The 27,306-nt window shown below is 45.6% G+C and overlaps 1 protein-coding gene across 2 annotated transcripts; it reads left to right on the top strand.

Moving 5' to 3' along the window:
* Nucleotides 1-108: 108 nt before the first annotated feature.
* On the top strand, nucleotides 109-26,892 carry KSR1 (kinase suppressor of ras 1). 2 transcript variants are annotated; one of them, XM_010157959.1, is made up of 18 exons: nucleotides 109-246; nucleotides 11,394-11,541; nucleotides 13,676-14,147; nucleotides 15,551-15,555; nucleotides 17,047-17,107; nucleotides 18,042-18,125; nucleotides 18,709-18,770; nucleotides 18,878-18,984; nucleotides 19,296-19,464; nucleotides 20,725-20,766; nucleotides 21,114-21,168; nucleotides 21,872-21,917; nucleotides 22,590-22,969; nucleotides 23,908-24,004; nucleotides 24,736-24,869; nucleotides 25,856-25,987; nucleotides 26,275-26,410; nucleotides 26,755-26,892. In XM_010157959.1, exons 2-18 carry the CDS (start codon nucleotides 11,433-11,435, stop codon nucleotides 26,890-26,892), a joined length of 2,229 nt encoding a protein of 742 aa, XP_010156261.1. In that variant the 5' UTR covers nucleotides 109-246; nucleotides 11,394-11,432. The 2 variants fall into 2 exon arrangements, with proteins under 2 accessions (XP_010156261.1, XP_010156260.1); XM_010157958.1 differs by lacking the exon at nucleotides 109-246 and adding an exon at nucleotides 3,576-3,849.
* The last annotated feature ends 414 nt before the right edge of the window (nucleotides 26,893-27,306 follow it).

Below are 27,306 nucleotides of genomic sequence, written 5' to 3'. Positions count from 1 at the left end.
CAAACCAGCATCCCCTTTGGCTAGGTACTGTGCAGACCAGTTATTGCCCAGGAAGAGGACAAGGAATCCCAGGAACTTAACTCTTGACTTTCTGCATCCCAACAGGTGAAGCTGATTGACTACATCCACAGGCAGCGGCAGTGCAAGCTCAGCGTGCCTCTCAACGACAGGACAGCAGAGCTCAACAGCTACCCGAGATTCAATGACTGGTTGGACATCGTTAATGTGAGGAAGGAAGTTGTGCAGGTAAGGGGAGGACAACCCTCAACACAGAACCTTCCTGCCCAGTCGAGACATTCCACCTGCCTGCTGGGTTTAAGCCAGTTTCCTGAAGCTACTTTCAGGCAAGGTGGGAGTGTGTGGGTTCACAGAGGGACCTTTGGAAAGGGTGCTTCCTCCCTCTCAGAAGCAGTGATCACCCAGTGGGTGCTGAAACACTCCTTCCCTTTGTCCTCCTCCCTTCTCATCATAGTATATGAAGCAACACCTCACACCTCTTGCTCAGTATGAGACCAAGGTCCTGCATTACCAGGAACTCCTCTCCTGCCTGCTGGGTCTGAGAATGACGCCATAACTTAATCACTTACTGACTTTCAGATAATAATGCTGTACCATACTATACTCTGTGTAGGTACTAGCCAAAAAAGGACCAAGCGTTACAACTTTTTGAACTGACATATCCAACAAGTGGACAGAAACGTTGAGTTGTTACTGCCAAGAGCTTTTGTTTTTCTAAAAGCATACATGCCACAATTATAAATCAACCAAGATCCAAAAATAGCCAACAGCACTGTGTCCCTCTAAACTTAAACTCTGACCCCTTCTGCTAGTCTACAAGTTTGTCACAGACTGATGGTTTTGAAACTCTGTAGCTTCACACAGCACTCCGACTACAAAATCCAGCAGACTGCGAGTCAGTAGTGGATAGGGGGATTTTCATCTGGATTTTGACTGGGTGGGGGTCTTTGCTCAGAAACAAGAGAAGTTTTTGCATTTTGTACACACGCACACTCACCCATGAGTGAAGTCCCTGGTTCTATCTGATATGAAAGACCATTGCATCAGTGTAAAAGAATGGAATGAGTAACTCCTGTGGTGGTCTGTGTGGTGGCCATCATCAGCTGTTCTTGCTCGCAGACCCGGGCTCCTGCTGATCTTCACAGTTTCATTTTTAACATGCAAATCCCTGGAAGCCTCTCTACTGTGTAAAATAATCTGACACTTCTGTTCGAATCAGGAATGACCAGATGAGCCAAGGCCCCCAGCTCCTGTCTCTGACACATTTTATTTTTTATGGAAGAGGAGCCTGAAATCCTCCACCAGGTGGTTGCTGGGAACTCCAGGAGTGCGGGGCACTGACACCACATTTGTCCCTTGGGTCTGGACTGTGCCTGGATTCCCCATGCTGCTCTGTACTGGGGACAGCTCAGTTCAGTGTAATGTTAATGGCAATGTAAGTAGAGTTCAGTCCACTGATGGCTAAAATAAGCGGAGAAGGCCTTTTCCATTATTTTTTCCATTTTTGGCTCTGTGACCAGATCACAGTGTTCTCATTCAGTTTCCTTTGATCCTTACACAAGCAAAAATTTTCTTTGACTTCAGCGTGAATGTGCCTGAGTGAAAAATTCAGCAAAGTTTCATGGAAGTTATTCCAGTTTGGTCCTGATGGAACCGAGCAGACTCTGGTGAAATGAGTTCAGGACCGAGTTGTTCCTTTTATTGACTACTGTTTATTTTGAACATGATGCTGGATATTGCCTTCCAACCCCGCGAGGTTTTCGGTAGCTCGGCTAAAGGTGCAGCAGTGGCAGTGAGAGAACAGAAAAGCAGCCTGTTGCTGTGACCAAACTGCCAGGCTCCCAACTATTGTTGGTTTCTAAGGTTACTGGAATTGCCTGAGCCTAAAAGAATGTCTTTGTAGCTCTTTTTTAAATCCTTTGTGATGCCTGCAGAACTGGGGGAAGGGAAGAGGTGAAGTAGAAGGGTGGAGGAAGGGGGAGGGAGGTGGACACTTCAAATCTGCTACATCCTGCTAATTCAGGGTGTAGATAGCATTGAGACTTGCCCGTCTGTTTGTGTGGTCTCTGAGAAGGATGAACAAATTGAGTGGTGGTCTAAGGCAGGAAGAGGACGTTTTCCAACTGTTTCTTATCTTCATTTGTGCTATTGCTGCCCTCTCCCAGGCAATGCCCAGTGTAATGGACTGTATTCCTTCTCTTCTCTGGGACAGAAATATGAGCATTGTACAAAGCATTTACATCCCTCTGTGATTCCAAATGTATGGTTCTGCTTCCATGTCATGTAGCTGCAGACAACTTCCGTAGCGTTTAGATTAGCTGGACAGCACTGCAGCACCCATTGGGTCATTAGAATTATTTCTGAGTAGGCATGCTGGAACAGGCTGTAACCTGGGGGAAATGGAAATAGCTGGGCTAAGAAACCAGTCGCTCTGTGCTTGCAGTGACTTTTTTTGTCCTGTTATTTTATTGCATAGAAAATAGCGATGCAGTCACTGTTGGGGTTTGTAGCATGGCCATCAGCAGACAGTGCAGGGCAGGTGTTTGTGGGGAGTTAGTTGTCTTTCAGAAATGTTAAAGGTATCCTGGGCTCGGTCCTGCTGTTGCTTACATTTCATACAGCATGTGAACTGCATTTCAGCTGAATGCTTTCCAAATGGAAATCACTGACAGAAGGAGCTTTAATAGGTTAGTTATTAAGAAATACATAATGTTTTCCCTTAGCTTTTGTGCACACTGCTTTTGAAAAGACTGGGGAGAGAGGTGGTTAGGGAGCCTTTGAAGAGATGGCTGAGTAGGTCAGACAGTGAAAATGGGAACATTTGAGTCCCATACCTGGTCTGTGGCTGGTGTACAGTACACTGGGGAATGACTTCCCATCACTAAGATAGTGTTAGCTCATCTGTAAAACTGAATTGGTCATACTGGGCTTTCTCCTTAATGCTTCCAACAAGGGCTACAGAGCAAAGGGAAACTCCACAAGTATTGTAGTTTTTTTTGCTGGGTACATAGCCCCTTCTTCTTGAAACATTTTGGCTGCGAAACGGGTTGGAGAAGTTGCCAGGTACCTGTAGAGTGTCGGCGAAGAGCTGCACCAGAGCCCTTCCCTGGCCACCTCTGAGATCCAAACAGAACCCGCGGGCACAATGCAGGAGGAGTGTGCCTGTGAGGGGCTCTCCGGTGACCCACTGCTCATCAGGGACAAACTGGGAGAAAGGCCTGAGTTAGTGTGGTGAGTTGTTTTTTTTTTTTAAATGGCTCTGATTCCATTTGCATTTCTGATGTTGGTGGAGGGAGTATTTCAAGGTTGTGCTAATCTGTGACATAACACCTCTGAAAAACAGCCTAATTGCAAACAGTTTTGTAGCTCAGTGGTTAGAGAAACAATGCTCTTTTCTTCCCTCTCTCTTCCCCTCCCCTCTCTCCCCCCCAGTCCTCTCCCAAATAAAGCTGCCGTGCAGGGAAGCACAGAAGCTCCCAGGCTCTCCTGTCAGGGCACCAGCTCTAATTTAGAATATCTGCTGACTCCTCTAGTCCAGAGTGAAGACTATTTTTGCTCACTGACTTGGTCTAGACAGTGTGAAGCTTGAAAGCTCTTGCTGTTATAATTGGTGTCTTGTCGGGATCTTTTCTTTCTTTGAAAACCTATATTTAAACCAAGAATAATGACTGCTTGTAAAATCCTTTAGTTCTGGAGGAGATTATAGTAATAACAATGCACTGTTTATGGCGTTGGGCAACAGCTAAAACTCCTGCGAGCACGGATAACAGTCAGCCGGTCGTGCTGCGGAGAGTGAAAGGGCTGTTCTCTGTGGACCTAGCAGACTTGGAGGTAGGTTGTGAATACAGGCTTCGAGTTTGTGATCCTGTTTGCTGTCTGTGAATACACAGTTCTGAGGGGTAAGGAAACTTGGACCCCCCCACCCCAACTTGTGCTATTTCTGTTGCTTTGTGATTGTTCCTCTAATCAGTTGCCAGACAGATTTTTATCATAGAAAACGGTGGCGAGTGTGGAGCAGGCTCAGCTCTGGGACTTGGCTAATATTGTTCTGTAACTTTCTTTTTAAGTGTTTTTCTAGGAAATGTTGGAGTTCTTGGTTTTGGCTGTGAGTCCCAGAGATTGATTAGTACTGTGTACATGTTGTTTAATACTGAAAATGATGCATAAATGGTTAAATATTGTGGATTGAAACTGAGATATTTGAAACTGGGAAAAGAGATATTTGAACTGAGAACTAGAAAAGATAGGAGAAGGAACCGTATAGGCAGAAGATATATTTTAGCTGTCTCCAGGGGCTAAAAGTTGCTGTTAAAATGGACCTAGAAATGTATACTGATCTGGATTGTCCTCCTCCCCTAGAAAGTTGGATTCAAGAATTGATGGGGGATGTAAGAGTGAGGGAGGATGTGAGCAGAGTGCTGTCCCTACTGATGGAAGAAGTCTCTTGCAGAGCTACTTACTAGGTTCTGGGTTTGTGGCAGGTCTGCCAAAAGTAGAGAGATTAAAAAAATAAAATCTATTGGTTTATTTTCTTTAGCACAGAAAAAAGCCTCTGTGTCTTTACCGTTGTTCTTCCCAGAAGTGTCCCTATTATATTTGTTCCCACACATAACCCATCACCATCTTAAAAAGTAACTTAAGAACACAGTCATCTCCTTATCATCTTCTGAAACGTGTCTGAACCAGCCCTGCCTGCCATGTAGCAGGGGTTCCAGTCAATCAAGTTAGGAAAGCTGTTTTTAGAGCAGATAACTGTCGTGCACAGGGAGGGGCAAATCCTGCCCTAGGGATTGCTGGCTATAAGCAGAACTTTCCCACCAGGCAGACTATCTGGGAGCAGATGAAACAATCGGGTCTGGTTTATGGCTGTTCACTTGGGGAACATCCTTGACTCCCAATATACACATTTTCTCATAACAACTCCTGTTTGCTTGTGGAACTTGCCTCGTTCCCCATTTTCATTTATGCCAAAGACCTTATATCTTGGAAGCAGCCGGCAGTGGTTCCTGAGCAAGCCAGGGGCAACACTTGGCACACTGGGGAGCAGAGCAGGAAAGGCTTGTGCCTTGAGTAGGGATTGTCTGTTCAGTCTCCTGCTGCCCCTGTAGAAGTCTGTAGGGGATGAGACGTTGGCGTGGGGTCGATACTATGAGCCTGCAGCAGATGGTTCTACTCGCATGGACCGTGATCTGGCTTGTAGCAGATCATGCTGATCAGTCGAGGAAAAGTGTCGGTTTATGTGTGTGCATCCTTCGGCTGGGGAAATAGGAGAAGCCGATCTGCCTGTCAGGTTGCCACAGCTGTATCCTCATCTTTTTCTATCAGCATATCTGCATGAACAGACTATGAGGACTTGGCCATTTGCTGGGGATTTCCATGGCTCTGGCAGCAGAAGCTCGGACTGGACCGCCAGATAGCAGAGATCCTGAATGTGCTAATTGTGTGTATGCAAATTAACTCTGTCCTGCTGGCTTCCTGAACCTAAAACTCCATCGCCATGTTCCAGCCGAAGGCTGGAATAAAGAGCTCTTGGAAAATATACTCTACTACTGCCAGGGTTCCCTTCCCCTGCCAGTGGGTCCAGGTGCCCCTTGCAGCCCGGGGTCACTGAGAATGGCTCATGGCATGAGGTCAGCACAAGGCTCGCGTGTCCCCTCAGGGTCTGCAGTGAAACACTGCAACTGCCACATCTGTCTTCCCACAGAGAAGTAGTAAGTGACAGCAGCTGTCCTGCCCACAGAGAGCAAGCTGAATGGGAATGCCCTCAGACTGTCGGATCCTCTTCACCTCACCTGGTGTGTGAGGTGACACAGAGGGAGATGTCATGTGGAACTGTAGCCTGTATACTTACAGCTTAATGCAAGCTAGAAATTTCATGTGAGAAGCTTTCCAGAATGCCCATAAAATCGCCGGCAATGTAATATTACTACATTTTTTCAGTACCTTCTTTGCTGGACACCAGAAAACCAAAGCAAAATAACAACTGGCAGGCACAAGATGTTCTTAAGAGCATCTTTACATGCTTTGCTTAGAGCTATCAGTAGGAATTTAAGCACCTTATGTAATGGGCTTTCTCTTCTAGCATCTGCTGCTTTTCGGGAGGATGACTGGTGAGGGAATGTATTGATTTAAGAGGAGGCATTTGGGGCCTTGAAAACTATCTGGCTTTAAAGGAAGAGCCATGGCTACTAGGTCGAGAAGAGGGTCAGACTGATTTTTGCGGAGCGCTAGCAGCAGCATTAGCTCTGTAGGCTTATCTGCAGGGAGGAAACTTTACCAAAAATAACCCATCCACTGTGCTAGATACCAACATTTTTGCCATGTTTCAGGGATTTAAGTTGGACACCAGACAAGATTAAAGACCTTCTTATACTATTGTGAACTTTTCACCCTAACTAATTGGGACTAACCTTTGGATGGCTTCTTGGATACGCTGTGGTTTACTTTTCCCTCTTTTAAACATGCATACCATAAAGTGCACAGTGTGTAAGTCTGATAACCTGGAGGGCTTGTAGAAAAGTCCTCTTACCTGTTGTAGAGAGGAATGATTTCCTGGTTTGGGCTTTTTAGCTTTACTTCTGTTGAGCAATGTGTGGTGAGGAAGGCTTTAGATTTCACTGGCAGTTTTGAGATGCTGAAAGATTGTAAGCAGGTTCTTCCTCCTCCTACTCTTTCTTCTTTTTTTTTTTTTTTTTTTTAATCTGACCTGAATAATTATTAGAGTAGTATCTGAGTATCTTGGAGCTTCCCCTGTCATTCTGTGGTCAAGGCAAGGTGTGCCACGGGAGGTGGTACTTAGCTTGGTCCTAATGCAAGCCTTTAAGCTGCATTTTTTAAAAGCTGTATTTTTTTTAATGCCACAGCACCCATGAAAAGCAGGTGGAGAGAGATCTGTTGGACCCACTTTTCTCACCCTCAGGGCCCAGAATTGCACTTGCACTGAGGGGGTTGGAGCCCGCGCTATGCTCCTCTGAGATGGACCCTGTCAGGGCACTTCGCAGGGGACATTATTCCCCCCAACTCAACAGCTGAGCCAGAGCATCCGCAGCAACTGAACCTGTTTGAAGAGCCGTCTTGAACTAGTGACCCTCATCATTATCACATTGGCTGGGGGGCTAACACGGAGCTAAATCATATCAGGCCAATCTTAGAGGGATCAGGTTGACCAGTTTTATATTAAGCCACCCCATATGTGCAGCACATGAGTGGCTGTTTAAAGAAAGCCTCTTACTTCCCTTCCCTCCCCCTGCTTTTAAGGCTTATTTCTTTTGTCGCGTGTCATGGGGGCTGGCAGCAGGTTCAGAAAGTCTGAGCTCTCCCAGCTCAAGGTCACTGGGATTGTTTAAATATAATCTCCTTTTCTGTACTTATACTTTCCTACAACTTGCTATTCTGTCTTTCTAAAATTAAACTGTTGAGCGAAAGAGTAGATTGGACTTTACAGGCAGGCCCAGAACGGGAGCGAGGGAGCAGCAGGCTGGACCCTTTGTCCGGGTTCATGTCTGCATGAGATCGTGCTAAGGATGCAGAGCAAAGCTGGATGAAGAGCTGGGGCTGCTCTTTGCTGCTCAGTTGTGCCTGGTGTGAACTGTTACAGCTTTCAGGGCAGGCCACACATTGAGTTGTAGAGTACAGACTTGTTTAAGGAAGTGAAACCCACCAGCTTAGGGGAACTCAAGCCCTCCACAGTCATTGTGTCCTGCAAAGTAATGAGACAAAGGAAAAAATGCCCAAACACTTCTAAAAAGCTCAGTAGTTTGGAATGCTTTATAATTTTTAAAGAAGTAACTTTCAAGGTTTTTCTCTGCAGCCAGGAAGGCTTGAAAATTAAAAGTGAAAGCTGGGGATTCCTGGTTGCAGGCGTTTGATCTTTAAAAAAAAAGAAAAGCTCTAGACACCATCAGACTTGCAAGAACAGGCAACCCTGAAGTTTAACCATCAAGCTGCCTGGGACAGAGATGACAGCGAAGTTCTCTGTGCCAGTAGACGTTTGGTTTTGTCCCTGGCAGTGAGAGAAGGGCCTGTGTGGCGCTGGATGCCGCTGCGCAGGACCCAGGCCCACTTGGTGACTGTCACAATACCCCACCCCTGCCATCCTGGGATGTCTGTGCCGGTTGTGAGCTCAACGGTTTTGTGGTTGTGAGTTGTGCCTTGGGAGTCGTGAGCATGTGTGCTGTTACAACCTGGAGCTGAGCACAGGTGTCATTCCACGTACCTCTTACAATAGGGAGTGGGAATTCCCCTGTTAAACCTTGTCTGTTCTAGCACAACCAGGAGAGCCAATATGGGGAAAGTTGAAACAGTCAGTTCTGCCTTACTGATACAAACTGAAGCACGCACTCGGTATAGACTCAATTTTTTCAGTCCAAAGACCTCATAGCCCTTTTCTCACACCACTGAAACTAACTGTACAGGTGGAAGGCTGTTGTCAAAGGTGTGGTGGCATCTGCCCTGTGTAACTGCTGTACTTTGTCCTCCTTGTAAAAGAACAGGCAGCAGAGAACCCCACTGCATCCCAGCTCCTTGAGTCAACACAGGCTGGCAGATCAGCCTGGTGGCCTCCTTTTTTTTTCTAGCGTCTGTATTTTGGGGTTTTTAAAATTACTTTATTGGGATGTGTTTACTGACTTTCCTGTGACCTCTAAACTAGGCAGAGAGAAGGTTTTTCAGTATCTGATGCCACACGTGCTGTTACGAGGCTTTGTGGCTCACTAGCATTTCTGTCAGCCCCATTGCTGTTTGCTGCTAAGCCTTGATACCCCCCGTGTCCGTCACTGCCCGAGTGTCAACGCTGCCGATGAGCCGTGCTTGTCCACCCTGGAACCTGCCACAGAGCGGGCACTGGTGACACCAGGTCCCCAACTGTGCTGCGACCAGTCCCGTCCCAGCTGGCCCTGCGTTTCAGCTGCTTGCAGTGGCCATTTCAAGCCTGGGCTGTGGAACTGGTTGTGGTGGAAAAGTTTTGCTTTACCAAGGAAATCTTGGTCTCTTCCACTTTACTGATTGACTTAGTAATAGCTCTAATAAGTTACTGGTTACATTTGTGTCGTGCGAAGGGTAGGGAAGTGAGGTGATACTGGGGAACGTGACTTGGTAGCTTATACTGGGATCTGGAATGACGCTGCTGCTTAAACCAGTGGCTACGTAATCTGGGTTGTTTTCTTAGAGGGGAGTGGTGGAGTGAGGAAATGTTTTAAGATAATTCACGAATGACATCGCTGTAATCCTGCTTACTCTAAGACCATGCAAAAGCATGAAATGGGATAAAAGTTTTGGTAAGCTTTCCCTTATGCTTAATGGGGAAGCATCACCTTCCATGCTCCAGAGCACAGGGGCACCCGTGGTGCTGTGGAAAACTCTCTTCTGTACTACGTTCTAACTTGCTCTATGGCTGTTTGCCCCCAGTCACTGTCCCTTTTAGAGCTAGCTGCCTGTGTCCTGCATCGCAGAACTGCCCTTGCAATAGCGCTGAACAAGGATGCTACTGTGAACTGCCGGTCTGCGTGCTGGGAGAGGAGTTCAAGGGGTGCTGGGGAAATAACTAACTACGAGAAAGACTCGGTTTAATTCTGTTGTTATCATCCCGGTTTGGCTGGGGCTGTGTGTGAGCAAACCTGTTCTAGCACTGGCTGTGCGCTGGAATATTTGAATTGTTGAAACTCATCCCAGTTTCAACTTAGATGATCTGCACCCCTGTTTTTTTATTTCGTCCTCTGGAGCATAGTATCAGGTTAGCAATCCCAGGAGAGCAGATTCTGCACTGCGTTTTCACTGGAGTCTGTGTGCTTCCTGCAGTTTATCCAGGTGGAAGTCATGCAAGAGCAAGCTTTTGGAGGCAGTCTTACTCCTGCATCTTGGTGGTGCAGGTGTGCAGAAAAATGAATAATACCACGTGTCGGGTGGGATATCTATGCTTTTGTTACTCTGCTAATACTAATTATAGAAGAACAAGAAAATTTACCCAAACTTCATTGAACTCTGGCTCTACTATGAACCTCCTTTGTGTTTATGGCTCATTTAAATTCTTGGCCTCTCCTTGTGTCAGCTGTGTTTTTGTGTTTCATCCGTATCAGGGCCTGTGGCAGAAGATGTGTTTCTTAGACTTCTGCCCTTTCTTAATTTATTATTTTTCTTTACTCCTTGCAACAGTTACTAAAAATGGAAACGATGTGATTACTCTGTTACCACCTCCAGGGGTTGGGGTTGTTTCTAGCATTGTCGCGGTTAAAAGTCATGCATCACATCTCACAAGCATGAGTCTGGATTAAGAAAGATGTGATTGTTGAAGGACATTCCATGCAAATTTGATTTGCAGTCGGAAGTGGGGTTTAAGAATCTAGAGGATTTCAAGCTTGTTGTTTTCAAAGAGTGAGACACTTGAGTTTTCCTTTCAAATGAAAGTTGAAAGCCTTTTATATAACATGATTCCAGGAGCTGGAACTTTAGGACAGAGGCCAAATATTGTGAAATTTGTGATCTCATTGTGAGAGTAGGCAGCAGTGAGGTTTGTTTAGGCAAAACTTTCAGGGAAATTCCTGGATATCTGGGCTAAGTATCCTGGTTTTGTTTATTAACCACAATTGCTGCAGACTTACTCTGGAAACATTTGAATGGGGGAGGTGAGAGGCACACAGCTCATTTCTGTGTCAGGAAATACCAGCTCATTTCATGCTTTGCAGTCTTTTGGGTCTGCCTGATCTAAACCTCATCACTTTGGGGCCTTTGGTCTGTTAAGATGTACGAGGAGTTCTGCACAAATATCTTTCCAAGCAAGATATGGGTAAGGCTGGTTCTCTAATGAGGGGAAAATTGCTTGAGGAGGAGGAGGTTGCTATATCTTTGTCAAAATATTTACTTTTGTTTAACGAAAGGAGTAATTTTCCTCACTGTTTTTGCTTTTCACTTCCCTACTGAAAAGCCAAACATCTTGATGTTTTTTCTACGTTCTAGGCCTGTTTTGTTTCTGACTGCTATTTTTAATGAAAAAGTTACGCTTTTGTTAGTAGCTTTTAAAAAATACTGAGTGAAAACTTTCCACAAGGGGAAAAGAATATTTCAATCATCTCTAATCCTAACTTAAATACCAGAGACTGACCACAGCATCCTAGTGATACCAGCACACTCGAACATATGCCTGGTCTCTCCTGGTGTAGGGAGGAGGGAGAGCAGCTGTTGAACCCTGCTGAGATCTGCTGCATGGCTGTTACTGGCCCAGTGATCCCTAAGAGCAATGCACTACCAAAATGAATAAATCATGAGTCAGCCCAGGCAACGAGACAGTGGCACTATTTAAAGTACATCAGAATAACAGTTGACAGTCTTATCTATACATGTATATTAAAGGCAAATAAATATATCATCTTGTTTTTCTGCAGAGAATACCAGAGGAGCTAACCTTAGATGCCTTACTAGAAATGAATGAGTCAAAGGTGAAAGAAACAATGAAGAGATGTGGTGCCAGAGATGAGGAGTGCTCCAGACTCAATGGGGCACTGAGCTGCTTACGGAAGGTGACTGCATCAGGTACGGATTGCCTTGTTGTTCCATGGAATTAGTTTCTCAGCAACCCTGCCCTCTCCTGCTTCCTTTCATCTGAGACAATCTGGAAAAAACCCTGGAGAATGTCGTTGGGTGTATTCTGTAACCAGTATTAGGTTATGGCTCTTGGACGTACATGACGTTGCAGTGATCAAATGCATCTAGAGCTGTGGATTGGCTTTGGTTTTGACAGCATGTCAAATAAATAAATAAGTGGAAATAAAGGGGTGTAGAAATATCCTCTCCTACTCAACAGGCTATATCCTTGTTCCCTCTCTGTTCAGAATTGTGTCTAATGCTCCAGTTAATCCTCCATTGGTGCACATATCCTTGACTTAATGAATACAACCAGATTTCTTGTAGGTAATCACCTCCCCACATAGTGCCAGGTCAGAGAGAAGGTATAATTCTATTTGGCATTACTTTGCTCAGAAGCCTGAGAATTGTTCAGCTCAATGCTTTGGAAGAGACAAACATTGCTCTGAAAACCCTTTATCACCACATAGCTTGTAGTGTGCCAGTTGATTCATTTCTCTGTAAAACCACTTGCCTCCTCTTTGCCTGCTAGAATTGATGGGATCATTAGCTGAATTCCAATAGCAGATTCAAGAGCTAGAAGTTTCCCTGATTTACCTTGAAATGATGGAAAGAAGGGTGCTGTGTAATTCAGAATGCATGTTTTCAGCAGGCAGATGGATCTGACCAAGTCACTTAAGATCAAACTCAAGATTCCGAGTGCTGTTTCAGTGTCTGCCCCTGTCACCTTCCCCAGGCTGCTTTCAAAGGCATTGTAAAATCTCTTTGTACCAGTGTTTCCCGCAGCATACTGTTGCTAACGTGCATCAGGTCTTTCTTTGTAGCAGTTATCAGTCTGACACTGAAAGGTGATGTTTCCTGTTGGTATTATGACAGTTCATGCAATTTGTAAATCATAAAGATTAGTTAATGGAAAAGTCAGCAAACAGCTCAGTTTCATATTTCCTTTTTTCTAATCTTTCTTGTCCTGGCTTGTCAAATACTTTCCATACATACTGTGGCAAACGCAGCCGCTGTTCAGAAGTCATGGCATTCACGTACTATGCAGAAATGACATTTTTTTAAAATCCAGGTGTGCCATGACATTTCAACCACTGACTGGTCAGCAGGATGTCAGGGCCCGAAGTTTTGACTGTTCACCTTGATTTAAGTCATTAAGGACATACTTAAAATAAAGCCAGAGAGTTACCCTGATGAATTAAGCCTCTGAAATCATCCCAGTGATCTGTGACTGCCTGCTTTGCTACCTGCAGGCCTTTGTACTTTTTTTTCCCATTTATACTAAGAATTGCTCTACAAGCCGTACTGGACCATTCTGGATGACAGCACCAGGCCTTGCAGCAGGCAGTGCTGGGCTCCACCAGCCGCCCAGCAGGCTGTGGTGGTCCCTGTCTGCCCGTCTGTCCCCGGTGCAGCTCTGCCTAACGCAGTCGGAGCAAACAAGCGGCTCTGTGCTGCTGCTGCTGCTGCCTCTAATTGAAGAGCAGTGCCCCAGCACTCCGGGTGTCAGGTGAGTTCTTGGCACTGGTTCCATGCCAGAGAGAGGTGCCCAAATGAGCATCAGAAGCTCCTACATACCCTTTGTTTCCAGTCTAAGAGCCTTTCTCAGTTTACATGGCATTTAGCAGTTCTGTTGGTGAATAGAAAATAGTTTCCTTTTTACTAAAGACCACTGTAAAAGCAGACAGGGTGCCAGGTTGGATGTACAGATTTGTCTAAACAGATTGGCACCAAATCAATGTAAGCTTGCAGTGGGGTGTGTGTGCCTGTTTTGTGCAGGTTACGTGTAACCCACGTTTTTCCGTAGGGCCCGGTCTGTTAGAACTCAGCCCATCTTAGAACACAGGACCTGGTTTTAGCTTTTGAGATACATAGGTACAGAAGGGAAGAAGGGTAGTTACTGCCATTTTCATTTTAAAGGTTACTTTAGCTCATGTCTGAGATGGGTGTCAGGGGAGGAGAAACTAGGCTTGCACCTCAGCTGGTGCAAAAAACACCCCTTATAGCAGCGTGATCTGGTATGTGTGTACGCGGTGCCTTTTCTTTTTAATCAGTCACTAACGTTGCTACGGTTGGTGAACAGGCGGGGAGTTAAAGGACGATGTGCTGATGCATCTTTCTGAGGCACGCCGAGAGAACAGCTCGACGAACGTGACCGAGTCCCCCTGCTCCTCTGCGCCCACATGGACTCCCTCGGCACTGCACCATCCCAAGGGCAACAGCCAGCAGGCACGCTCGGTGTCAGTATCTGCAGTCCCCGCTTCAGACTCTCTTGCCTCGAGTCATGGACCTTCTATCTATGCAGAAAACCTCCTGGACCCTTTTGCATTCCCTGCACATAGCGGAAGGTTAACACCAAGGACTCCTCATAGCATCACCATCACTCCACCAACCACTCCTCAAGCCAAGAGACGGCATAAGTTGAAGCCACCACGGACTCCTCCTCCCCCTTGCCGGAAGGTTTTTCAGCTGCTACCTAACTTTCCAACCCTCACAAGGAGCAAGTCCCATGAATCGCAGTTGGGAAACAGGATAGATGAAGTTCCTCCAATAAAGTAAGCATGACACTTCCTCCCTCTCCCAGGGCACTGGTGGGCTGCGTTCATGCCAAAGGGCGTGCAGTGCTCCAGTTAGGACTCTGTAAACGAGCTGGTGTCCAGTTGCCTCCTCAGGGCCTCACTGTAGTCTGACAATCTGTATCAGTGGGATAGACCAAGACAACCACAAAACCTGCTTGTTAATAGTGCACTTACTTGAAATTTGTTTGAATTCATTTGAAATCGCACCTGCTGGGGAGGTTGGGATGGCTGCTGCTATTAAAGGGCCCCAACCAGTTTTTCTCAAGCAGGTCGTAGCCACTTCCACATACTATAATTCTCTTGACTTTAAATGTTCCTCACAGTTCAAGTGCCTGGTATCCTTTCATGTTTTTATCTTAAAATCTTAGCAGTATTAGCTGCTAGTGAGAGCTTTAAAACACAACTGTTGCTCCATAACGAGGCAAATGGTCTTAGGCTACACCTTTCTTGTACTGACCCAGGCTTTGAGGTACCTTCCATCCTACCTACACAAAAAAAGGCATATTAATCTAACGTTTAACTAATAGCTGAAACTGGGAGAGAAAGGCACCTTCCAAAGCCCCCGACTGTCCCTAAACCCTGCAGAAACTCAAGTCAGCATCCAACTGCTGTAGCAGGCGCTGGATCATTACAACTTACCCTAACTCTTTGAGCACCTGGAGGGGTTCAAAGAGTTTGTTCTACTCAGGACCTTTTTGCCAAAATTAGATTTTCGTATAAGGGAAACAAGCCCAGCTCGGAATGCAGTTGGGATTTGGGTGTCAGCATTAGCAGCAAAGGGCTGTGCTTTTGATGCTGCAGTACTGGATTGCCTGCTGGCGGATGTGAAAGGCTGTTACAGAGGCGTAGCACTGTAAGCAGTAGGGTATTCTTTCACACTGAGTGCGCGTGAAGTGTGTACTAAAACCTGCACGTTGCTAAACCTCTAAATGCAGTGAATGTATGGATGGATGAAAAACATGACTTTGAACTGAAAAGATCTGTGGCCAATGCAAGGCTTTGTTCTGAAATCTGGTGATAAGAACCTGGTTCTGCTGTGATCCAGGTGCTGCTGATGGGTGAAGTGCAAAATGCAGCACTTCTGTGATTCAGGCACTTTGACGGCACCTGCCAGCTGAGCTGTGCAGCCCCATTAACACTCTTGTCTGCAAGCTAAAATTCAGCTGCCCACGTGCGCCCTTCGCTCTCAGCTCTATCAGCAAAGCCTACCGATTGTAGGCAGGAAAGTACTGGCTATGCAGTGACTTCAGGAGCCTGTGCAAAACCTGTTTGTAAACCTGACATCCAGTCTGCAGGAAAGTTTCTGCTCTAGCGAAGTGTGTAGCCTCTCGCATGAGGATCAGTGGCTGAAACAAAATGTATTTTTTTTTCTTCTCTAGGTTCGGTAAGAGATTTTTACGGGGCTGTCTTCGTTTCATTGCTGAAAGAGAAGAACCTGTCGTTGTCAACTGTCTGTTGATCATCCCTATGCAACCTCTGGAGGTCCTCAAACAGGCCTTGTATCCCAGAGTTTCTGTTAGGTTTGGCAGGAGCTTGGTCTGCTGGAAAACTGCAGGATGTTTGTGGTGGTTTTTGTACCTGATGTTTCTTCAGATGACAAAAGCAAGGAGAAAAGAAACACTGATGTTCAAAGGGTTAATACAAGGAGTTGGGGTGTAATTGCTTGTCTGTGACATCAGACAGCTGTTATTGGTGCCTTTTGGTACTGGAAATAACTTCGTATTTAACCATTCAGTATCTTTGGATATTCATTGCCAAGTATCTGAAATTAAATTAGGCAGTTGTGTGCAGCTTTCTGAGAAATGCTTCTGCATGTGTTTGAATGTGGAATGTTTCCTCTGATGCTGATGAGCCTATTCACACGTTTAAGGGTTTCCAGGACTAGGAGTTGTGTTTTTATCCAGTTAGTGTTTCAGCTATCCTAATGTGGCTCTCACAAACACAACCTGTAACCTTGGAAGCTAGCTAGCGTAACGCCGTATACGGGCGTTATATGATGATTAATTCAGATGATGGTGCACTTGGATGGTCACACTAGATCAGCAGTACTGCTTGGAAAAGCAGCTAGTCATTCCAGCCTGTTCTAAGATGCTGAAGGCCACAGATGCCTTTAAAAGTTCACTGGAATAATGGTAAGAAAGAGTCTGGTGCCATCTAGGGTCAAAGAAAGAGACTGGCTTTTTGTAAGCATTGACAGTGTCCAGCCTTGAAGCTGTCTTGATGCCTGCAGATTTGAGTTTTCTCCAGATTTGCAGTATGGCTATAGATTTAATTCAGGAAATTTGCCAGGATCTTAGCTTTTGAGAGATTTTAGGAAGCTGCGTGGTATAGCCACTGGAGTGTTGGACTGGCATTTTGAAGTCTAGGTCTTGCTTTCTGCACTTACCAGCTAGCTAAGGGATCCCACATAAATCTTTTTATTCTGGGTCACACTGACCCTGTCTATGAAATGGAAAAGAATATTTTCAGTGTAAAAGAATATTCTGAAGTCTACCGACACTGCCTGGAAACCAGGTGATGGTATTCGTGGTAAACCAATTGGGAGTGAAGTCTGTCTTTCCACTTGAAGAATGGCCTACACCTAATCAGGTGGACTTGTGTGATCCCTAAATGTAAACCACAGTGATTTAACAAAAGGAAGGAAGAATTATGATTCCATCCCCAAATCTTATCTTACATTGCCTCCATTTGAAAACAAACAGAAGAGCAGAATCTGGTAGCTTTACAGCAGAAGGCAAACCAGTCTCGGCCGTGCTGCTAACAGCATCACGGCTGCTAGTCCTTATCTCTGACCGTGATTGCTCTGTTTCTGTCTAGACTGGTAAGCACACTTGTACGTAATGCTTCCCTAAAACGTCCTTTTGTTCTCCGTCAGAACTCTCCCAAGGATCCCCTCAAACGGTACGAAGAGACTTTGGCTTAGCTGTAACACACAGGTAAGCGACATGTGCTGGGGGAGCCCCGAAGGGAACGAACGGGAGGGTCGGACCAGGACAGATCCTGTTTAATGTGTTTGTAGCAGCGATGACTCTGATAGGCTTGAAGTTGGGTTGGGTGCCCCGCTTGCCATGTTCAGCCTTATTTCTGTTTTTCAGTTTCTTTTCTTTTTAATATGTCACTGATGTGTCCAGCACTTGAAACCCTTTTTACTGGTGATTCCGTGGTGACTAGCCTACCAGCAGTAGCGACGATGTGTATGGGGTGACAGGACCACGCATGCCAAATGTGTAATAATGCCCTTTCTAAAATGCTTCCACTGCTACAAATGAAAGGGAAGCTGCTCCTTCCTTCCTGCATGGAAAGAGCATGTATTTCCCTTTTTCTTCCCTTGTAGCTTCCTGCATCCCTGCCCAATCCCAACCAAAACTAGGCAAGCCAGATCCAATGACAAACCAGCTCTCCAATTAATTTTCTGATAGAAGGGAGTGCATGCTGGCTGCTCCCTCTCAGAGTCCTTGTTTGTGTCATGAGGTGAAGCTCAATTCCAGTGTGAGTTATTTTTGTGAAAAGAAGTGATGTTCTGTCACTCGGATATCATTGACTACATGAGGCTTCAGATCTGTAATTGCTGAGCTGCAGCTTTGAGGGCCTTCTAGGGACGTGTGTTCGTGCACACCCTGTCCCCATGTCAGAGGCGCCTCTGAGCATCTCTCGGCTGTCCCAAGAGTGGAGAAGCAGCAAGAGGCAGGCAGAGCTGGTGCCAGCCTTCTTTCAGTTGCTTTTGATCAAAAAAGGGCAGTCTTCCCCTCAACACCACTTGCCCTTTTCAGAAAGGGCTAAAGGAGCGTAGCCTGTCTTTAACTACCCACAAATGTTAATTTTCCCTTAGACACCAGTTAACATCATTTTCCTCCTCCTGTCTCCCCATAGGTTCTCTACAAAATCTTGGTTGTCTCAGATTTGCCAAGTCTGTCAGAAAAGCATGATGTTCGGGGTGAAGTGTAAGTACTGCAGGTGAGCACACAGTGATGAGCTTTTTCAGAACAACTTTGCACTTGGTTCGCTGAAGTTTGCCAGTGACAAGTATCTCTTGAAGCGATACACTCAGTGATGACAGTGGCATCATTTTTACAGTCAGCTTCTGAACTGGCACAGGGATTCTCAGCACAACTTAGACTTCCTTTGGCAACCTGACACATAGACGAGCCAAATTTATTTCCTCACCACAGGCTTCCTACCTGATCATGGGCAGATCTTGTAGTGAGAGCTGGATACCTAAATAACAGCGAGGGTTTTAGTTTTTGCTTCTCTGAGTTGTTAGTCCAGAGCGCTGAGATTTTAGTGCTTCACTGTGGCAGGATGAGCATCAGGGAAGGTAACTATATTAAAAATAAATGAGATGCTAAGATATGTATATGGATTTCATTAGCCTAATGACACACATAATGGGATTCTTCATATGAATGCATGCTGCTTTGGGGCCTGGAGCCTTCCAGAACTCCTTCTGAGATTAGCTTAAGAATGATGAATTAAGGGTAGGCTTCCTCTTTTTGGGAAAGAACAAGTTGCTATTTAACATGTAATGTTTCTCTTTCAGATTAAAATGTCACAACAAATGTACTAAAGAGGCACCTGCTTGTAGAATATCTTTCCTTCCCAGTAAGTAATTTTCGACAAGTTCTTAGCATTTCAATGTAATTGATGGTATCACAAGAATAAAAAGTCTGATTAAAGCTTTTTCCTCCCTTCTCCAACCTGTTTTTCAGTAACAAAAATAAGAAGAACAGAGTCTGTTCCTTCTGATATCAATAATCCAGTAGACAGACCAACGGAACCACAGTTTGGAACTCTTCCCAAAGCACTAACTAAAAAGGTACACGGTGACTGAAGTGAGTCTTGTGTCTGCAAGTCACTGAGGAGCTGTAATATGGGGAGGTGGCAGCAGGACCTCCCTGGCTGGAGCAAGAATGGCATCTTGAGCTGCCTCTTTGCAAGAAGACTTTGATAGTTGACATTTTCTGCCTGTTAAACACTGGTTGTGCACAGCTCCGGCTGCCTGCTCACTTAGAAAAACTAAGCTATGATCGAGGCTAGGGACAGTTTTTCTTTCTCTGTTGTGCAGTAAACATTGAGGGGAATTCTTACTTTATTGTTTTTTCACGAGTGCCTTTCCTTGCTTTGCAGGAGCATCCACCAGCAATAAATCATCTGGATTCTAGCAGTAATCCCTCTTCTACAACGTCATCCACACCATCTTCTCCAGCACCTTTCCAGTCTTCCAACCCTCCCAGCGCAACGCCTCCCCCAAACCCATCTCCTATGGGCCAGAGGGATGGACGATTTAACTTCCCAGGTAAACTTACCTTTTTCAGGAGACCTCTGCCAAGATCAGAAAGGCGTCTAGCAGGCAGAGCCTGAGCAGCACTTCATAGGCAGTTGCTGGTTTCTGAATACATGGTTGTGTCTTAAGCAAGGCATGAAGGTATCTCATGTTACCTGATAAAAGCAAATGGTCTGTTCTTACATGTTTTTATGTGGTATCAACAATATATCTTTGCAGGAGACAGATTATTGAGGAATGTTGGCATCTTTCTTAAATGACTTGATCTTTCTGTTTTTGCCTTTATTGAAAAGAACAAAAAAAAAGTATTACTCTCTTTCTCCTCCCTTTTCTCAGTGTATTGTACTGTAAAATGCATGCTGCCTGCTGTGTTTGGTCACCAGTGGCTTTAAACCACGAGTAAGTTGATTGCTAGGGCAAAATGTGAAAATGAAAACTGGGATGTTTTCCTTTACCAGTCCCTTTCCAAAAGATAACCAGCAATCGATGCTCATTTTTCAACCACTGACATACACTAGGGTGGAGAAGAAATTACCCTACATACCTTACAGATGAAGGCCCCAAATACACAGTCCTTACCAAAGTGATAGAGGCAAGGCTCTCTGACAAGGGCAAAGATTTAAATAGTGAGAATACATTTGATTCCTTTGATCTGGAAATGAAGTCACATGCTGCTCACTAGCTGCTACCTCTGGCCTTCTGCATTGCTGTAATTTGCAAGCTTTTGATCTGTGAGTGGAAGTTGCTCTTTTAGCCTGCTCAGAGGGAGCAGAAGCAGAGCCAGTTCAGTACGAGGATTCTACTGCAACTACTTTGTGTTAGGGCATACTGTGCAAATTCACTGAAATAAAAAAACCTGCTTACAGGTGGCTCATGAGCTTCAGCTCCTCCGGGTGCGTCTCTGGAGAGCTGGAGACATGAGAGAGCGTTGAAGCACCAGCTTTCCCCTGGGCCTGCCTTTAGCGTTCCTGGGTTCTCTAGATTTGCTTCTGCCACTGGAAGTCTGAACGTGTTGTTTTCCCACCAGACTGTTTGCTTATAGGTAGCATAGCTTTCATTGGTGAAGTGGCACTGCGCAGAGGCCTCCAGAACTGCATGTGCTGAAATTCACCCCTCAAGCAGGCTGATAATCTACTAATCTGTTTCCCAGCAGTGAGTTGGGACTAATTCATTGAATGCACATTGGGCACTTACTGATGATCCTCTAACCTGTTTGTGTTTTTTTTCTCCTAATTTTTTTTGCTGTCCTTTAAAAAAAAAAAAAAAAAAAAGCTGCCTACTACATTCAGCATAGACAACAATTTATCTTCCCAGGTGAGTTGATTGTTTTAATTCTGCTAACCAACTGCTTCTGCTGAAAAGTAACGTGTTTGTAAACTTCTGCATGCTGCCCAAGAACAGTAATTCTGCTTTTTAAAAAAAGTACTTAAACCAATTCAAACTTTCTCTTATCTCGGTATGTAATTCTGGCCTCTCTCTCCTGATATGAGATAGTGATGTGATTTATGCACTAAGGGGAAACTGAATATTCATTTGTAAAACAGTAGCTTTCTGCTGTGGGATTCTGTACACAGCTACGTTCATTCTTTAAAAAGTCTCATTTTTAGGGTTATATACTTAGCTAGTATAAATATGCATTATAAATGTTTCTACCTTCCCAGAAATTCCCAGTCCTGCACAAATAACACAGCCTCCAGAAACTGCTGCAGACACTAAGTAAGTATAGTTTTAAATTCTTCTATTCGCATAGTGTTTACCTGATAATCTTCAGATCAGTCTGTCACTGTGGTTTGACCAAAACCGGTCATCTGAGAACTCACAGGATCATTTCAGTCAGCAGGGGTGATACCAGTATTCCCAGTTTTATAAAGCTGAGCCTGATATTTACATCAGATCAGACAGTCACATCCCTCTAGTATCTAGTTACATGTGCATTCCCGAGATCGGAAAGGGCAGTGAAATAGAAGTAACGGAGTTTTGCAATTGAAAAAGCATGACACAGCTGCAAGCACACATCTTTCAAAGATCTGAGTTGTAAGGCATGTGCAGTAGTTGGGCCTGCATTGCCAGCACTCGCAACTGCTTCTCCACTGTAGGTGTTACTGTAGTAGGAATGGGAGTATCCCTTACTGGCACACTTAATAATGCAGCCATGCCACCGCCCAGTCAATACCTACCACTTACCGTTGTAAATCACTTCCAAGTCTTTGTCCCTCATTTGCTAAAGTGGGCTGAGAAAGTCCTTATCTGTTAAGTGGAGCAGTAGTTGTATTTTTCTTTGACCTTCTACAATGCTATCAAGATCTGTTCACTGTTTGCTGCTTTCCACCCCACTAATGGCATATGTCACAGCCTGATTTTGCGGCTCGGGTGGATACGCAAACATGATTTTCACTGTAAACCTGTCTTCTCTTGTTAGTGCCGTGCAACAGCCAGACACAGATGGCCTTGGATGTGAAGCAGAGGTAGGTTTTCTGGTCTGCCCTGTTGCACAGTTAGAAATGCAGTGTTGAAAGTGTAATAAAAACGTTGTGTCCCTGAAATTGTGATCATAGCTGAGCTGTGCCTTCCCTCTGTTCCACTGGAATGTTTGTACTGCAGAGATCTCAGCTGAAAATCCCTGGTTGCTGTAGCTAGGTTGAAGCAATTCAGTACTTGTAACAATACCTAAGTTTTTCTCACCTGGATAAGATGATATTTTTCAAATTTTGACTCACTCAGTGTGGCACAGCAGTTCTTACATCACAAGAGCTGCAGGCCTGCTGCTGGAGTTACGAGGTCTGAATGCTCTGCAGACCTCAGATGTGCAAGTAAAGCGTGTGTAGGTGCCACCCCTGGTCAGTTAGTCCGTGCTCACAGGCTGTGCCACGCAGGATCTGCCACGAGCTCATGTTTGGTGTAGGAAAGCCTTTCCATACCTATCCACAAGACTCATGATTTTGGTAGTGCCTAAGCATGTGTTCAGGTGATGTTTGACGGTTTGTAGCCTTCTGGGATGACTTCCCCTGTGAGGTGTATTTCTAGAGCTGCAGTTACATGTGTACGTCCAGCCCACTGACGTTCTCTCCAAGCAGCCTTGACCTCTGCCCCTCTGGTGGGACTCTTGGAATCTGTTTCCATTCTCTTTTTGTGAACAGGTGGAAGAACCAGAGAGTAATAAATCAGAACCTGAAGATGATGAGGATGAGGTGGAAGACTTGCCAAACAGACGGCCACACTTGCAAGGGATGATTTATCGCAAACCTAGCCAGACCAGTGTCTACCTGCAAGAATGGGACATCCCCTTTGAACAGATCGAACTGGGGGATCCTATAGGTCAAGGACGATGGGGGAAGGTTTACAAGGGGAAGTGGCATGGGGAAGTGGCCATCAGGCTGCTGGAGATAGACGGGAACAATCAGGATCATCTCAAGCTCTTTAAAAAGGAGGTGATGAACTACAGACAGACCCGGCATGAGAACGTGGTACTTTTCATGGGAGCATGCATGAACCCTCCTCACCTAGCAATCATTACCAGGTAAGGATATAGCATCTGAGTATTCTGTTTAATATGTGTATTATATAGATAGGTAATTCTTAATATATAGATAAAAACAAAACTCTCACTGCAGTCAGGAGATGGCAGACATGAATGCACTCTGTGTCACTCAGAGTTTTAGATATGAGTGTTGCCTCATTTTAGGGAACATAGAAATTTTTTTTTCAATTTTCCTTTTATTTTTGAATTCTTAAATAATAAAATTCAAGAAGCAGGAGGAAAAAAAAAATCTGGAACAGGCTGTTCCTCTGCCATCTACTTCCAGATGGTTCCAGTTCAGCAAAGTGTCAATAAACCGATGTGTGAGGCTGATCATGCAAGTTCTCTCTTCCTTTCTGTTCCACTTAGGGACACTTGTTGATTAGGCAGAAATGTTGCTCTCTTACTCCTCCTTTCTGTTTTCAGGATTTAGTTGAGATGAGGATCATTTAGCTCCCGAATAACAGCAGCTTTTTGGGCTGTTCCCATGCAGGCTAAATTTAAGTGAGGCTGAGGGTATGTGGTTCTCCAAGCCTGGTGAGGAGGTGCTCTGTCATTTCTAATTGCCAGCTCCAAAAGAAGTTGCCTGCTTAAGTGACCAGTAGCAGCAGCAGCAGAAACTGGTGCTCAGACTTTGCAAACTGGACTTCATATGTCAGAGCAGCATCACAACAATGGAGTCTCTGCAGAAATAATGAGCATGTGTTGCATACCCTTGAGCCTGCTTTAACAATAGGTCTCCTGTACACATGTACACCCACGCAGATGTAAATCAGTTGGGTCCTTCAAGTTCTTCCAAGTGGCATTTCTCGGCACTGGAAGAGGGCTGGGATTCTGCCAACACGATAAGAAAACCAACTGAACATCCAGCATTACGTTCTTATTCCCTCCAACATTTTTAAGACCTTTTTAAGGATTGTTGTTCCTCTTTCCTGTAGCTTCTGCAAAGGAAGGACGCTTCACTCATTTGTACGGGACCCCAAGATATCCCTGGATATTAACAAAACCAGGCAGATAGCACAGGAGATCATTAAGGTAAGGGTACACTGTGCTAACGTGGGCAGTGCCTCAGCGAGAGCCGGGGGGTCCTGCAAGTCTCTGTAGCCCAACAGGGTGTTGCAGCAGGAGGTACTCCTTGGCTGATGGAAACCTGCTAGTTTCGTGGGCAGCAACGGCCTGTAAGGAGAGAAACGGAGCTTTTGCTTGTCAGTGAGGGACTGGCGAGGAAGAATTTACATAAAGGGAACAAGGAAGAAGGGCATCAGGAGAGGTTTTCTTCCCCGTCTTTTCCCTTTGTTAATGCATCCTGAAGTAGATGGCATTTTCTCCCAGGTTTGCACTGGGTTTTTTGTGCTTGCTTTCCATATCTCTCAGCTGAAGAAACAGCATTTCTAAAGCTGTTTTCTTTTCTGGCAGAAATAACCTGTGAATTTAGTGAGCAAACCTGTGTCAGTTGTTCATTGTTCTTGCACATGCAGACTTCTTCAGAACTGGGAAGTCCACAGCCGCTTAGTGCTTCAACTGAGTGTGCCCTTCCAGCAGCCCGCTGTGCAGGGGCTGAAAAGCAGTTCAGAGGCCGAGCACTAAGCTAAGATCTGCTCCCTTGCGCCCTTCCCGCAGAACTCAGGCAGCTGCTGTGTCCCCGCTTACAATTAGTCATCTCTGCTGAAGGAGTGAGAGTAGACGTGTATCAGAAAGCAAAGCGTGCCCCGAGTTAGAGGCCTGTAAATAATAATAAAAACTAAATCTCTGCCTGTATTTCCCAGGGCATGGGGTATCTTCACGCAAAGGGGATTGTACACAAGGATCTGAAAGCCAAGAATGTTTTCTATGACAACGGGAAAGTTGTGATCACTGACTTTGGATTATTTGGGATTTCGGGTGTGGTTCAGGAAGGAAGGTAAGTGGAGGTTTCAATGTTTGGTCCACTTCTAGAATGATAAATAAGAATCACACCTGATCAATTCATGGCTCAGAGGCTGGTGCCAAGGGTGGAGTTTTGGGGGTTTTTGATCACGGGGGTGGTTTACATGGCATGGGGCCAGCTGGCGACAGACGGCCTGCAGCTGTCTGAAAGGGGAAAAGGGCTCTTGCCCATCAATTGGCGGGGCTCATGGAGAGAGCCTTAAACCAGGCTGGAAGGGGGGAAAACCACCCGTGCCACAAGCGCCCAGAGCCTGGAGAAGAATCACAGGGCACCAGGAGAGCTCCTGGCAAACAAGGGAATTCCAGCTGCTCAGGAGCGATGCATCCCAATGGAGAGGTAAAAGTGTCAGGTAAAAGCACCAGGAGGTCTGCATGGATGGACAAGCAGCTCCTGGACAAACTGAGGCGCAAAAGGGAAGTCTACAGAGGGTGGAAGCAGAGACAGGGAGCCTGGGAGGATTCCAGAGGAGTTGTCCAAGAAGTCAGAGATCAGGTTAGGAAATCCAAAGCCCTGACAGAATTAAACCTGGCCAGGGACATCAGGGCAACCAGAAGGGCCTCTGTAGGTAAACAGGTGATAAAAGGAAGATCAGGGGAAAGGTGGGCCCTCTGCAGAGGGAAATGGGAGAGCTGGTTTCCCAGGATATGGAGAAGGCAGAGGTGCTCAGTGATTTTTTTGAAAAATCAAAAACCATCTAGGAAGTTACGTATCCAGTAAGACTCAGAACAAACAAAACTTCTAAGCCCAAGAGTGAGCTGGAGGGTCGTCAGGCTGACTGTCAACATGTCCATTTAAAAATGTATATTTTTTAATATGGCAAGAAAATTAGAAAGGAAATGCTAGCAACAACATTTGAGTAAATAAAGCCAGGGCATTAGGTGAAGCACAGATACGGTCTACGCACTATTTCTTGGTTGAAGCAGCAGCGTTTCAGTACCACTTCTTTCTCTTGAACTCAGGAGGGAGAATGAATTGAAGCTGCCCCATGACTGGTTGTGCTACCTGGCCCCTGAGATTGTGCGTGAGATGGCCCCGGGGAAAGACGAAGACAAGCTGCCTTTCTCCAAAGCTGCAGATATCTATGCCTTTGGGTAAGAGAGGAACACCTGAGGGTACCGTGGGAGCTGGTACCCTGAGATCTCTCACAGGCTGAGCCTTGCGGGTCGGTGCTCTTCTCACACACTCGGCGCTCTACCTGGGATGCCGTTTTCTCACCCCCTGCGAAAGCCATGGGTGGGAGATGGGGGGTGTGGGAGGGGTTTGCTGCATGGCCTTATACCCCTTCTAGAGCTTATCTGAAGGAATTGGAACAGTGTCGGGGGGTTGTGTCGTTCTCTTAAGAGCAAGCAAAGGCTTGATTTGTCTGTTGGTGGCGCAGGACTGTGTGGTATGAGCTCCAAGCAAGAGAATGGCCTTTCAAGAACCAGCCCGCAGAGGCGCTCATCTGGCAGATCGGGAGTGGCGAAGGAGTGAAACAAGTCCTTGCAACTGCTAGTCTGGGGAAAGAAGTCAACGTAAGTACCTCAGTTGGAGGAATTCTTCCATACAGCTGTTCCTCAGGAAAGAGGGAGTTGCTTAAAGAGGAGATTTCTCTTACTGGTAACTCCGAACTGAAGGGCAGGGGAGAGAACGGATTACAGTGGGACAGCAGGGTAGGTGCTGAGTGCAGGAACTGACGTGTGGAAGTGAGCACCCACCAGCACGCAGGATACTGTTGGGTTATAAGAATGTCCCAGACCTCTATTAAACGGTATCTCTGGCTGGGCTCACAGTAATCTCAGCGCTCCATCAGTTGCCTGGTCAGCACAATTGACCTGTGAACGGGGTGGAGATAACGAGCCACAACCACCCTTTACAGGAGATTCTCTCGGCGTGCTGGTCATTTGATGTCAGTGAGAGGCCTAGCTTCACTGTCCTCATGGATATGCTTGAAAAACTGCCAAAACTGAATCGTCGGCTCTCCCACCCAGGGCATTTCTGGAAGTCTGCTGAGTGAGTATTTGCTGCTGTTAAGAACAGTTGGAATTTGCTAATGGATTGTTTCTGTGCTTTATTGTGCCTTCCTGGAGGCTGTCAGACCTCTGCTGGGAGAGTAACAGTATGCTGTTCTGCTTTTCGGGTTACTGGGAACTGTCCAGTTAGGCTTGTGTGCTTCACACACTTCATTTCCTACTGTAGCATATCCACCTCCCTCCTTCCCCAGATTGCTTATCCAGCTTTGTATTTGCTTTCAGACACTATGTACCAGCCGTGTCGGGAAGGGCCCACACTGACCCCAATGTGGTTAGAATTTCCCCCATAACGGCTGGTACTGAGGAAGGGAAGGGCCAGAGAATGTGCCACCATTTCCCTTTGAAAAGAAACTGTCAAATTTTGGAAATGTCCTAATTTGTAGCCTTCCTCTGGGAGC

This window comes from Eurypyga helias, unplaced genomic scaffold (assembly GCF_000690775.1).
Source record: "Eurypyga helias isolate BGI_N326 unplaced genomic scaffold, ASM69077v1 scaffold14358, whole genome shotgun sequence".
Taxonomy (NCBI): Eukaryota; Metazoa; Chordata; class Aves; order Eurypygiformes; family Eurypygidae; genus Eurypyga; species Eurypyga helias.
Note: the sequence above shows the minus strand (reverse complement) of the source record. Positions and strands in the feature narration are given on the sequence as shown.